General features: G+C 33.8%; 1 protein-coding gene across 12 annotated transcripts in view; it reads left to right on the forward strand.

The window, feature by feature from the left end:
• The window catches only part of LOC137244465 (putative phosphatidate phosphatase), a 61,098-nt gene that overhangs the window by 13,893 nt on the left and 33,647 nt on the right, over positions 1–13,558 (forward strand). For all 12 annotated transcript variants that reach the window (XR_010951019.1, XM_067773474.1, XM_067773473.1 and 9 more), the window contains exons 3-5: positions 5,058–5,209; positions 8,024–8,242; positions 8,316–8,492. Coding sequence is in view for 11 of the 12 variants with exons in the window: in XM_067773474.1 (XP_067629575.1) it covers positions 5,058–5,209; positions 8,024–8,242; positions 8,316–8,492 (548 nt within the window). In the remaining variant the exon portion in view is untranslated. The remainder of the gene's footprint in view (positions 1–5,057; positions 5,210–8,023; positions 8,243–8,315; positions 8,493–13,558) is intronic.

The following is a 13,558-nucleotide window of genomic DNA, read 5'->3' on the forward strand; positions in this document are numbered from 1 at the left end:
GAAGGAGTAAAAAATCCCTGGATATAATCTCAATAAAGGATATACGGAGCCAGCTAAACAGGACGCTCCGCTGGGAGCATGTACTATAGTCGAAAAGCCGGTCTTACAAACCTTAGACTAACAAATATACCCTTATCATTGAAAACAGGGTACTGGAGGCTCATGATGGATATTCTGACTGGACATTGCCTTTTAGCGTCACATGCTTTTAATAAGGCCTAATGTCACTGATAGCAGATGAGGGAAATGCGGATTGAAGGAGGAAACGATCGAGCAAGTAGCATAGATCCTAAACATCTTCTATTATTTGCCAAGTTTGGTCGTTGAGCAAACTTCTGGTAACACTATGGACTCATTCAGGTCTATACGGACCAGCCAGTTCAACCTAGCCTAGCAACCGTTTAACGGCATGACGCTACCTTTTATTGTGAGTGAAAACCAATGGATTTCGAAAATATGTTCATAACTATAACTTGGAAAATAATTCGAATTTCGAATAGTTCGAATTTCAGAAAATTCAACTCCGTAGCCATAAAATGTCATTAATAAGTTATCATGTGGAACATTATTTGCGGCTATGCTTCATTAAGTTCATCCTTCAACTATATCTCGATTTATGACCATATACAGCGAACGGTTTATTTAGGTTACCGATTGCAGTGGTGTATATAGATTAATTAATCTTAACTTTGTGGGGAATGACTTTTAATTGATTATAATTCGTCGTTTATTGGTACTGAATATTTCACCATTACGAACTATTTTCTGACAGGTCTAATAAACAGTTAGCGACCTGAAAATTAATTGCATTGGGTATAACAGTGGGCTGGCATGTCACTTTAGTCCACATGAACCGGAAATAGTTCTTCTTGTTTACGTTTGATCTCATGGGACTTTTCTTCTAGTTTGCTTCATTTTATTAAAGCGTTTACGATTATCATGCAAAAATGATGTCTAGTTTTCTACTAATATAGGTACAAGAGAGGCAAGAAAAATGTTTCAAATATAGCCAATAGTCCGGTCAAAATCCATAGACATTCGAAGTTACATTAACTCCCAACAAACTGAAAGTGAGTAAAATTGTTCAAAACATAATGAAAAATAGTATTTGGAAATTAGTCGTGATTCCGGTACATGAAAAAAAATGTATACTAGGTCAAAGGTCAATAAAATGGGGTTTTCGCGATTTCCTTCAAAAGTAAGGTAAGTTTTACAGCGAAAAATCCAATTTTATTGACCTTTGACTTCGTCTTATTTTTTCCATGCACAGCAATTATGAGGAACTTATAAATATTGTTTTTAATTATTTTTTGAACAAATTTGATCACTTCACTCTCATACATTGGTCCAATTAGACCGGACTACAAGCCAATTTTCGGAGAGAACAACGCTAGTCTTGTATGAAAAGAAATTTGATGATCTGTTACAGTTAGTGAATCTATGGCTTTTTGATGATAAATGAAATCAGATAATTTGGATCAGTAATTGTTTGAGTTTTCTAAATTGCACACATATACATATATGTACATATATAAATGTAAGTACATATGTATGTACATGGAAGTAGATAATCATCTGAAAAGCATGTATACTGAAATTTGGCAGTAATAATTTTCTGCGCAATAGTTTCATAAGTTTAGATAAAGTTATACACTAAGCGTTCTATATAAAGCTTAAGTGCATATTTACATTCATCTAAAAAAAATACAGTTTACCTGTTCATACCTACCCATACAAAATGTGGGTCACCAGCTTCGTTTCCCCTTTCTTATATACATTCATACATTGGCATGGACATAGTCATTGCGCAAAAAAAAAAAAATAGGCGTGCAGATTTTGATGAAGAAATATTGCCATCACTGTTTGAAAATATTGTCACGGATATTAGCATCACTAAGCTATACCATCACTAAGGCGATGCTAAGGCCATGCCAAGCAGTATTTACGTCAATAATCAAATCATGTATACACATATATAAGGCAGCCGAAAGAGATGTCACACACAGATGCATTTACTTATAAGCCTATGCGTACTCGAGAGACTGTAAACTACAAACATTCACATCAATAATTCAATCATTATGTATCTACATAAACGAATAAATAATTGCGTCTACACATATGTACGTATACGAGCATCGGAGCGGCAATGCACAAACACATGCATATATCTTATCTGAGTTGTCACAAGAGAGGGCAATAATTTGTGCACGTAGTTGTGGTTGGCGATTTTGTAGCCGAAACTAACTAGTAAGTTCTGGAATGGAAAAGCCTAGAAGTATGCAATTAGAAATCGAAAAGTATAAAAGGCGCGACAGTAAAGGCGAGGAGTTTGAGTTTGATTTGAGTTGTCAAGCAGTTACGACTAAGACGATATCTAGCGAGCAATAGCAGTATTATTTTGAATAGTGGAGTTTCATTTGAGCTATCAGTTTGGTTATTAAGCTATTCGTTGCACAGTTTGAGTGTTATTGTGAAGTATTTTAATAAAGGCCATTTTTCCATTATTCAATATTGGAGTTATTTATTCAACAGTTTAGCGATACGAACCTAGCAAAAGGGCAAATAAGAGGAATTTGCAGCAAATTCGTTACAATATTTAGTACATGTATGGTATATACTAACGTCATATATGTATGTATTCCAATTATTATTAACAATTGTATATGTTGCGTATTTGGTTTGTATATTAAGTGCAGTCTTTACATACAATACCTGCGGCTTTATTACAATGCATTTGTGTGTGAATTGTGTTTAAGTGAATTATTGAAAATAATAAAATTACCCTTAAATGCAGATCCATTCCTAATAATCAGGTCAGGTCTTCAGGAAATAATTGGAAAGCTTTATTAACCTTTCGTATTTTTTATGAATTAGGGGCTAAATTTTTAAAATTATGCTTATCACCAGACTTCCCAAGGAAACTTGGCGCAAGAACTGAAAGTTGCAGTAGCGGAAGCAGTCATTTTTATTGCTTTCCCAACAAATTTCTTTTTGGAGTTGATCGCTGTCTAGTTCTACACCATTTCAAAATGGATTTTAGAAGGGTCTCAACTGTATTTTAGAAAGGGTTAATTGCATTTCAGAATAGTAAGCTAGATTTTTCAAAGCGTCAGTTGCATATATGTACATATGTAATACTCCTATATTGCTACAAAAGGCTAGGCACGTTCCCAAACATCAGAGTGCCGATATATTCCCAGCCAGCATTTTTTGAAAATTTTTATCAAAAAATATTGAAATATCATACCCCAAGATGATTAAAAACGTTCAAATCTAAAAGCATTTTCTGTTCGAAAATTAACGTATCGTCGGGAGAAAAATGTACCATAAATGTGATCATTCTTGAATAATCATTTATGATTCCTATTTCGAAATGCTTTTTATTTATATTTGATATCATTGTAAAATTGAGCTTTAATAGTTTTAGAGTAATATTTGACTGCTTTTCACAGTCATTTTCTGATCATATTCGTAAATATATTTCAATCGTTTTTGTTGAGGTTTTTGATTCATTTTTGAATGCCATTATAATGCATTTATTCTTCATATCTCATTCAAAATAGGATACTACATAGTAATCTTATTTCATAAGGGGAAGAAAGCATGCGGAAGTGAGCTATTTGTACCACAGGTCACTCGCAAGCAAACTTGACCGATATACACCTGCGACTACAACATCCAACATCGGCATTATCGTCTGCATCTTAAAATACGGATACGATACGGGATGTTGAAGCCGTATCCAGGTACATACGCCAAGATAGTTTCACTTACCTGGGGTTCAAATAGCTCACAACCTATGTATTGTCCAATCATTATGTATTTTTTGGGAAGCTGAAGGGGAGAAATGGTTGGGAAAATCTTCGTTCACGGGCAGCATTATATTATTTTTGTCTTGAAGAATATCTTTTGCATAAATAATAAAATTTTTATATATTTTTTCTTTGCTTCATGATTGAAAAAATATGTATATGTGAAAAAAAAATTTTTTTAATGAAAAGTAAAATTTCAACAAGTATAAAATTCATTTTCAGTCAACAAATAAATAATATAATAATAAATTGTTGATCACCTAAAGTAAACACATTTGATTCAAATATGATTCCAAAATGTGATTGAAAAACTATATTCAGTTTTTGGTCATTTGATTATTCTTTTTGTTGGTTTTTATGAAATATTAAAATTTAGTCATTAAAGGACTTCAAAAATGATTCCAAAAAGTGATGGAAAAATGCTTTTTAGTTTTTCATCATCAAAAGTATTCATATTTGATTATTCCTTTTGTTCAATTGTATGATAACTCATTATTTAGTCAGGAAGAGTAATCAAATTGTAATTGTATTGATATGTAGGGAAATTCAAAATTGAATCACCTAAATGCTGAGTGGGTAATTGATTTCAGAAAAAACGAATGGATTTTACAAACGCTAATTGGATTTTGAAAAATATAAAAAAAAAAATGTGTTCTTGCTGTCTAAAATTAACACCCATATGCCGGCTCTGAGTAACTGACAATAGAAGAGTTTAGCAGAAAGAGACCTTCTTTGAGAGTTTCGTGTTTTAAGCATTTAAGGACATATAGAATTTTTGGTTGTTGTAATATTTAATTAATATATGGTATATTCCATTTATAATCTTTCCAATGTACATATGTTGACAAAACCCATTTTTAACAATTTTCGCCAAAAATTGCGAAATACATCTTAATTTTTAAGATTTGTTGGTTTGTACGTTTAATGGTGAGTTCAATTTTAGAATTTTTAAGAATTAATGAGCTTAACACCGGTTAATAATAGTTTTATTCAATTATCTTTTTTTTTTGAGGAAAACTTAAAGGAAGGAAACATTTCCTGACATATTACGATGGTACCATTTCGAAAACCGCCACGTCATCATAGTGTGTTATTTTCAGTTTTCCCCAAAAAACAAAAATTATAATTGAATAAAAAATACTATTAACCGGTGTTAAACTCACTAATTCTGAAAACAAAAGTTAAGCTTTGTTAAAATTTAATTATATAATTTTTTAATTGGTTTATTGTTTTTGTTTCTAGTGGGTTTACCAGTAATGGCTTTTCATCTCTGGGGTGTTGCTTACAAACGTGGGTTTTTCTGTGATGACAAAACATTGAAACACCCATACAACAAAAGCACTGTCAATAATTGGATGTTATGCCTCATGTGTTTCGTACTTCCTATATCGATTGTGAGTATTTTATTTGATAAGTAAAACTAAACAAAAACATGACTTTTATTCAAAGATATTTGGTACCATAATAATGGGGCATGGGAATACACCAATCTTCCAACCCGTATCTCTAAATAATACAACATTTACTCTTAAACCTGCTTACCCTCTTCTCACATCACCCTCTAAAATAATCTATATTTCGTTCTCTCCCTTCTAATCGATATTTTTGCTTTCACTACCCCTATGACAAATATTTACCCCATACCCTTCTGTAGGTTCGTCTCTCCCTTTCCTTTTCCCAGCTTCACTTTCTATTTCTCTATCTCATTTTCTTCTTATTTTGCACTATTACCGGTTGGTTTCTCTTTTTTCTATTTTCCCTTATTCCTTACCTTACTTTTCACCTGTCTTATGTTTATATGCTTTTGATTTTATTTATGGGTGTTTCGTTACGGACGTTCCACAAGTTTTTGGGTATAAAAAGTATAGTAGGCATTGAATGAGAACATGTTCCTTTTTTATCAACGACGTTCGTAGACATCTATCCAAACAAATAACAATTATTTTCCCTAACGATAGACGGCTACTTCATGGCGACCTAAAGTTTGGACGTCCTTAAAACGTATCTCAAATCTGAGGTGATATGATATTTGCCTAGAATTCAGTGAATTGGCTTATGCTGCAGAAAATTTTGTAGAAATAGTAAAGGAAGACTTACACAAGGACTATAACTGCATAAATTGTATCTCTACAGCGATGTTTTTGTTAGTAAACCCTGAAATTTAAACTCAGATAACGTTCATATTTTATTGTGTCGGAAATTACCTTAATTCTTGCAAAGTTGAATTTTTCAGCTTCTCTACTCAGATATGAGCAAAACTGTTTCATATAAATTTATAAAAAATAAGAGAACATTTTCCGAACGCTCCAACCATTGTGAATTCATACAAGCAGCAAATGTTTGACAAAAAAAAAACGTTCACAATAGTAAACAGCCTCGAACACATGTTTAATCGCTGTTCGTTTACTTAAATCATTTGCCAATAGTGTTTTCCAAACATTTTCGTGAACGACTGATTTATTACATTCTTTACATATTTAAAATTTTTTTGCTTAACTGGCTCATATTTGATCTAATAACTAGATTTTGGAAATTAAAATCAATATGTAGTCTGATTTTCTGTATACAAAATTAAAAGAAAAGCTGATTTGATACACAAATAGGCGATTCAAGGCACTTCAATTTATTCACGACGAGCGAAAACAAACCTTTCTTCCATTCTCTGGCCATTCGCGACGGTCATTCTCCCTGTCAGCTATTATTTGACAGGTGCCTATGGAAATGGAGGAATAGAAAGATTTTTCACTTGTATGAATTCACAATGGTTCCAACTTTTGACATTCTTATAGTCTTGACTGCGAATGCTTCTCGAAAAATAAATTATGGGACCATAAAGATACCCTAAGATGACCTTTAGTTTGGAAATTTAGACACGTAAAAATATTGCTGACTTATTTTTTTAAACTTGAAATATATTTTACGCCCGAACGCTTGCGAAAAATAACAGAGGATGTAGATAATATCAGATGTGCATACAAATGTGTGATAAGCAACAATTGACGAACAGCTGGGAGTAGATGTTTTTTAAATGTAAAAATTTAGTTTATGCTAAATGTATGTATATATTTTTGTAAAAATGTGTAATTAATTCGAAATCTGCAATTTATATTAAGGTGTTATGTACTTTAATTTAGAAAATATGTTCTAATTATGATTTCTTGGCGAAATAAATACATAGTTTCCCCGAAGAAGACACAATAACGTGTCGAAACGCGTCGGGGAAAAAAAGAAAAAGTAATGTTTTTGCTTTAAATTAAATAAAAATAAATGCAAGGCGCGATAACCTCCAAAGAGATCTAAGGCCGAGCTTCTCTTCCAATTTGCGTCGTGCTCCTCTTGATTTTCCCTACAAATTGGTCGGACGGGACCTGCTTTTATGCCGACTCCGAACGGCATCTGCAAGGCAGATGAGTTTGCACTGAGAGCTTTTCATGGCAGAAATACACTCGGAGCGCTTGCCAAACACTGCCGAGGGGCGACCCCGCTTAGAAAAATTTTCTTCTAATTGAAAAACTTTATTTCTAAAATTTTGATGGTGCTTTGCCCGGGGTGCGAACCCAGGGCATACGGTGTGGTAGGCGGAGCACGCTACCATCACACCACGGTGGCCGCCTGCTTTAAATTGAACGACCAAAAAAAGCTCTAATAAATATGTAAATAAAAAATAACGCCTTTTAATGCAATTTCATTGCTTAACCCTTTTAAGTTAAGTTTAAGTTTTTACAGTTTTTTTAATTAGTTTGACGGAACATAGTGTGTGCTATGTATATGTACATATCTGCAATATTAAGGGCGATTTGTTAAAGCTTACACCAAACATTTATTTTAAGTATATTTGATTAATTGTTAATATCTTCTATATCAGCCAACAAATCGGGCCAATATTTGGAGTCGTGGAGGGCGAGATATCCAGACTATGATTGTTATCTATGAAATTATCCTAGGCAAAGCGTTTACATTTTCTCTTAGACTTTCGCTTGTCAATATGAAATATGAAGAGCTTATATGAACATTATTGAAAAGATAGGCAAAGAACTCATATTTCAAATCCAAACCCTATCGATATGAGGAAAGGTAGTTTGTTACCTTCATAGCTAGGTACGCGATATAAGTAAATATATAAGCTGAAACTTTGCTCGACACAGTTGTACCTACCCAGCCCCTACATTTATTAACATGTTACTAAAAAGTTTTCTTTTTGGTTTTAGATCATAACTGTCGAGTTTTTTGTTTCAAACTACAATCGCACTCATGGAATTAAAAATCTCGCAGTGGAGCGCTATTACATTGGCCGCTTAGAAATTGCAGATTGGATTGTGGAGAGCTATAAAAGTATTGGTTTTTTGATATTCGGTTCCGGAGTGGGACAATTAACAATGGATGTAGCCAAATATTCAATAGGACGTTTGCGACCACATTTTATTGCTGTAAGAGTGATTCACATCCACAATATTTTAGCCCATTTATAAATAGATAACCAATTAAATATCTCCCATATAGGTGTGCCAGCCCGTTCTAGCCGACGGTAGTACTTGTGACGACAACTTTAATGGGGGCCGCTACATCGAGGAGTTCACCTGTACTGGCGACTCTAGTACACGTATGCTAAAACAAATGCGGCTCAGCTTTCCTAGCGCACATGCGAGTTTTGCTTGTTTCACTATGATATACATGGCGGTAATTTGGTGTACACATAAAAAGCTCTTTATCATTTACCATTTTCCCTAAAACGGTTTTAGACCAAGGTGGAAAATGTTGTACCGTTGGTCAGTGTCATCTGTGCTTAGTTTTATTTCGGTTAGCCATTGTCCAAGACAGCTGCCAATATAGTGATGGAGTACATTTCATGAGCTTCCCAAAAGAACATTTTTAAGAAAAAATACTATGAGGAAGCCCTTAATCTTAAATTCGGTAACCACAACCTTTCTTTGATTTGACAGGATATGGTACCTACGTCTTAAGACGTATCCTTTTTGCATTTTTTTCACATAGTACAAACCGGTTTAATTCATATCGTACCACTAAAAAATGTGACACTTCTTTCGGAAAGGTGTTAAATGCAATCTCACCCTAAGCTAGCAAGAAACCACCACTCAAATAAGAAAACACTTACCTTAAATGGAAAAAGCATTTCCTAAACAAAAAAAAATTTTTATTGTAATATCAAGTTCTAAGTATTGTAACGAATTTACTGCAAATCCTCTTATTTGCCCTTTTGCTACGTTCGAATCACTAAACTGTTGAATAAATAACTCTAATATTGAATAATGGAAAAATGCCCTTTAATAAAGTACTTCACAATAACACTTATACTTTGCAACTAGCTGGCTTAATAACCAAAATGACTGATAGCTTAAATGAAACTGATCTATTACCCGACAGATAGCGTGCTTAACTGAAACTGCTTGTAGCGCCTCTACCCCTGGTGCTTTTATACTCTGTGATTTCCTCGTGGCATCTTCTAGGCGCTTCCAAAATTTACTTAGTCACCGCCATATAATTATAACTACAGATGCTTCTCATATGCTTGTATTTATGAGCGACACTTCCACAATTACAATTGCATGCTTTTGGGAGCATCTCAGATATCTGCATGTGTTTGTGCATCTCTTCTCTGCTGCGTGTACGTACATATGTGTAGACAATGATTTATTCGTTTATGTAGATACAAGTGACTGTCTGCTTTATTGTTGTTGTGACTTCATTTACTTAGCATCAGACTAGGGATGTGAGTATCACTTAGTGTCACTCATATTCGTCACAGTATGTATATCACAGTCATATTTTTTCCAAAACTACAAGTTCACTCAGAACAGGTTCATATTTATTTCAATCAAAAGATCAATTCTGCCAATATTATATTATCCGCCGAATATCAAACCTTGTGATAAGCTAACAAAAAAAAGAAAAAAAGGACATGTGGCACTCGGGGACTGCCGCGGTAAAGCTATTGCATATTATCAACTTATGCAATTATAATATTTATGCAACATTTTGTTTTCTTTGATATTAATTCAAGTTTTGTCTTTTATATTAATTCAAGTTAACTTTTTTAAGCGTGGTGACCGATAAGAAAACAAATTTTTTACTTTTATTGAATAAATGAGAAGTTAATATTTAACTTTCACTTTAACTATAACTTTAACTTTAATTTTAACTTTAACTTTCGCTTGAACTTTAACATTCACTTTAACTTTAACTTTAGCTTTAACTTTAATTTTAACTTTAACTTTAACTTCAACTTTAACTTTAAATTTAACTTTAACTTTAACTTTAACCTTAACTTTAACTTTAACTTTCACTATAACTTTAACTATAACTTTATTTTTAACTTTAACTTTCGCTTTAACATTCACTTTAACTTTAACTTTAACTTTAACTCTTACTTTAACTTTATGATCCGGGGTGGGCGTGACCTTAGCACCTGATAAAAAGCCAACCTAATATAAACGCATGCAAGTCATTTTCTGTCAAAAATGTCTCATGCACATACAACTTGTATGAGAGCAACTCAAATTGAATTTGCTGCGTGAAAACCTAACTCGATTTCCAATTTTTGTTCTGCGTGACATTTAGATTTGACGTTTGCACACATGCTTTACATTGTTGCAACGCATGCTTATTTGGGTTCGGGCAAAAAACGTCGGTTGTTTGCGTGCGCTAAAAAACGCAGTGCGGTTTTATTAGGTTGGCTTGTAAGCGACCATATATGTATACAATAAGCGATAGCACAATGGCTACTTCGTGAAAATCAACGACAGCTCTTTTAGTTTGATTTCGATGGTCGTACGGTGAGGCAGTGTCGCACGCACGCTTAAAACAGAGTACCAAAGAGTGCGTGTGACACATGTTCACCGATCAAGCATTGAAATCAAACTAAATAAATAATTGATTTTGCTTTCGTGCTCGCTACGCGTTCGTGTTTACTAACACATTCTCAATTTGGTAACCGTGTAAATGTAGTGGTGCCCACCGCTGTTTATGATAGAGATCCAATTTTATGTATTTGGCCTGTTGCTAACACCGAACCTTAACGAACCTTTTCGAGCCTTTTCGAACCTTTTTTGACAAATATCCGTTACGGTTTTTTTTTTGATTTAGTCGCCCAGCCCGCGATAAAATCTATGCAATAGCTTAAAATTAAAAAAATAATCCGTCGTTCCAAAACAATGGTTTGTTTTTTGCTTTCCTTAAAAACTATGGTCGGGGCTTTAATGTTAACGAGCCGGACCCGTGCGCATCTTGCGCAACAAATATAAAAGTCTCATATTAAATATCAACAGAAATCAACTGTTCTATCAATCAAACATCTATAAATTACATGCGCTTGCGCTGCAATCTGGCGAATGCTAGCAACTGCCGGTAATGCAGTGTTAGTTTTAATCAAATATTCACAATAGTGCCATTGAAGCAGACCATACACTTAAACAAAAAAGTGTTTTACCCGAATTCAATTTTATATAAATTATATATTTTCTCGAATGTTGCATTGGACATTGTGTGGGAATATAATTAAATAAGTAAATAAATACTGTCGCAATTTACCTTCGAGGAGATATAGGCCAAGTTTCCCATCCAATTTGCGTTGTGCTTCGTTTTATCTGAAAATAGCAGGGCTGGACCTAAATCCTTTATGCCGACTCCGAATGGCAGCTGCAAGGCACATGCATTTTCACTGAGATGCTCTTCATGCCAGAAATACACTTGGAGAGTGTACCAAATAACCGCAAAACTTTTTTCTAAACTTTCTTCTTTTGGTTCATTTTTCTTTTAATTCTTTGGTCACATACATACATATGTACATATGTATTTGTTTCAGATATATTTCGGCTCGGCGGTCGGGTATCGTTTCTTATTTTCGGTATGAAAAAATTTGGAATACAAAATTTTTTCAGTGCCCCTAATATTTTTGAACAATTTTTAGCTATCAATTTGCTAGTGTTGATTTGTTTTCGTAAATTCCTATAAATGAAGAATCTTTCTACTTCTCCATTGCATCGCCTACCTGTCAAATAGGGCTGACAGTGAATGGCTGTCACGAAAGGCCAGAGAATGGAAGAAAGGTTTGTTTATTTTCTCACGGTAATACCTATATGACACTACTTATTTTGTCTTGGATTCCAAGCTAGAAAAACTGACGAAACTTTATCGGAACTTCAAAATACAAAAACAGTTTCTACCATGAGAAAGCGAGATCACTATTCCCCTAAAATTAGTGAGATTGTCATGTTTTTGTTTTTGTTTATGTTTTAAATTTTATTTTTTCATTAACATTTTTAACAATAAAAACAATGCAAATAACACGGGAAAATTATTTCGGTCTCCGATGGTTCACTTTTTTTAACAAGAAAGTAGACTTAAGTTGTGTTTTTATTCACAAAATTTTCAAACTAAAAACAAAATTTTCATTTGTCAGAAAAAATTAAGAAAAATCGGCCGAATGTCAAAAAAACCTATCGAAATACTAATTATAATTTGTTACATCTTACAATCCCTCCCCCTCTCGCCAACTTTTTTAATCTTTGATAAGCTCCTCATTCTGTCTCTTTCTAAGTCTCTTTCTTCTTGTCCCGTTTTTTCTTTTCCTGATTCTTTTTATTCTTCTCCATCCCTTATTCTAGTCCCAGTCCCAGAGTTGTATATTTTTGAATACCGTTTCATAAAAAAAATAAAAACGAGAACTTTTGCAAAAAAAATTAAGGGATTGATCACCCTTACCATTTTGGGGTGGATCACCTGACCTGTTCAATATGATCATAAAATTTCATGAGAAAAGGTCGAATCGTTTCGATGGAGCTCTACCACAAACATTGTGTCTAGTGATAGAACTATTAGAAAAAGTATCGATACCGGTACTCATATAAAATACTCGGTTCGAAGTATAGATGCTAGTACTCATACTCAGTAAAAGGTATCGAGTATACTCGATACAAGTGAGTACTTCGGAATTTTTACCAAAAGTGAAGAAACTTTTTTAAGATGAGATCGTATTGTTTGAATTTAATATAAAACAAGTAAGGAACTTTTAAGTTTGGACGAAAGCGCAAGTATATGTGTCCTCTTACATATATTTTAAGGATAAATTTAAAGAGAAACGCCACGAACATTATATGATTTGAAAGATTTTTCATCGACTTATGGCGTTTAAAATAAAAAAAATTGTTTTTCCGTTAGAAAAAAGTTTTTCTAAACGGGGTCGCCCCTCGGCAGTGGTTTGGCATGCACTCCGAGTGTATTGTTCCCATGAAAAGCTTCCCAGTGAAAATTCATCGTAAAGTATGTATCAAGACGCAAATTGGAAGAGCAGCTTGGTCTAAGTCTACTCGGAGGTAAATCGCATCAAGTATTTTTTATGGCATTCAACGTTTTGTGGAGATTAATTAAATACTAAATATATCTTTAAATAGAACTTATGTACTTTGCACTGCCATATCTCTACTGGTTGTTGTTGTTGTAACAGTGGTTCGCCCCAACCAATAGATGCGACCACTCACAAGTTGTCATCAATATCCTCTAACGGGAGTCCAAGGAAACCTGCAGTTTCAACAGGTGTGCACCACAGAGAAAGGGGTGTTAGAGGCGTTGGTTCCACATGGCAATTGAAAATATGGTTTGTGTCATGTGGTTGATTCTGGATAGGTATAGTTTAGCCTGTTACAGTATCGAGCTCAAAGTTGAGCTATAGTGACGTGCGTCTCCCTAAGGAGATCGGTTTCCTCTTCTGCGAGGTAAGAGTATTTAAC

Source organism: Eurosta solidaginis, chromosome 3 (genome assembly GCF_040869045.1).
Source record: "Eurosta solidaginis isolate ZX-2024a chromosome 3, ASM4086904v1, whole genome shotgun sequence".
Lineage (NCBI taxonomy): Eukaryota > Metazoa > Arthropoda > Insecta > Diptera > Tephritidae > Eurosta > Eurosta solidaginis.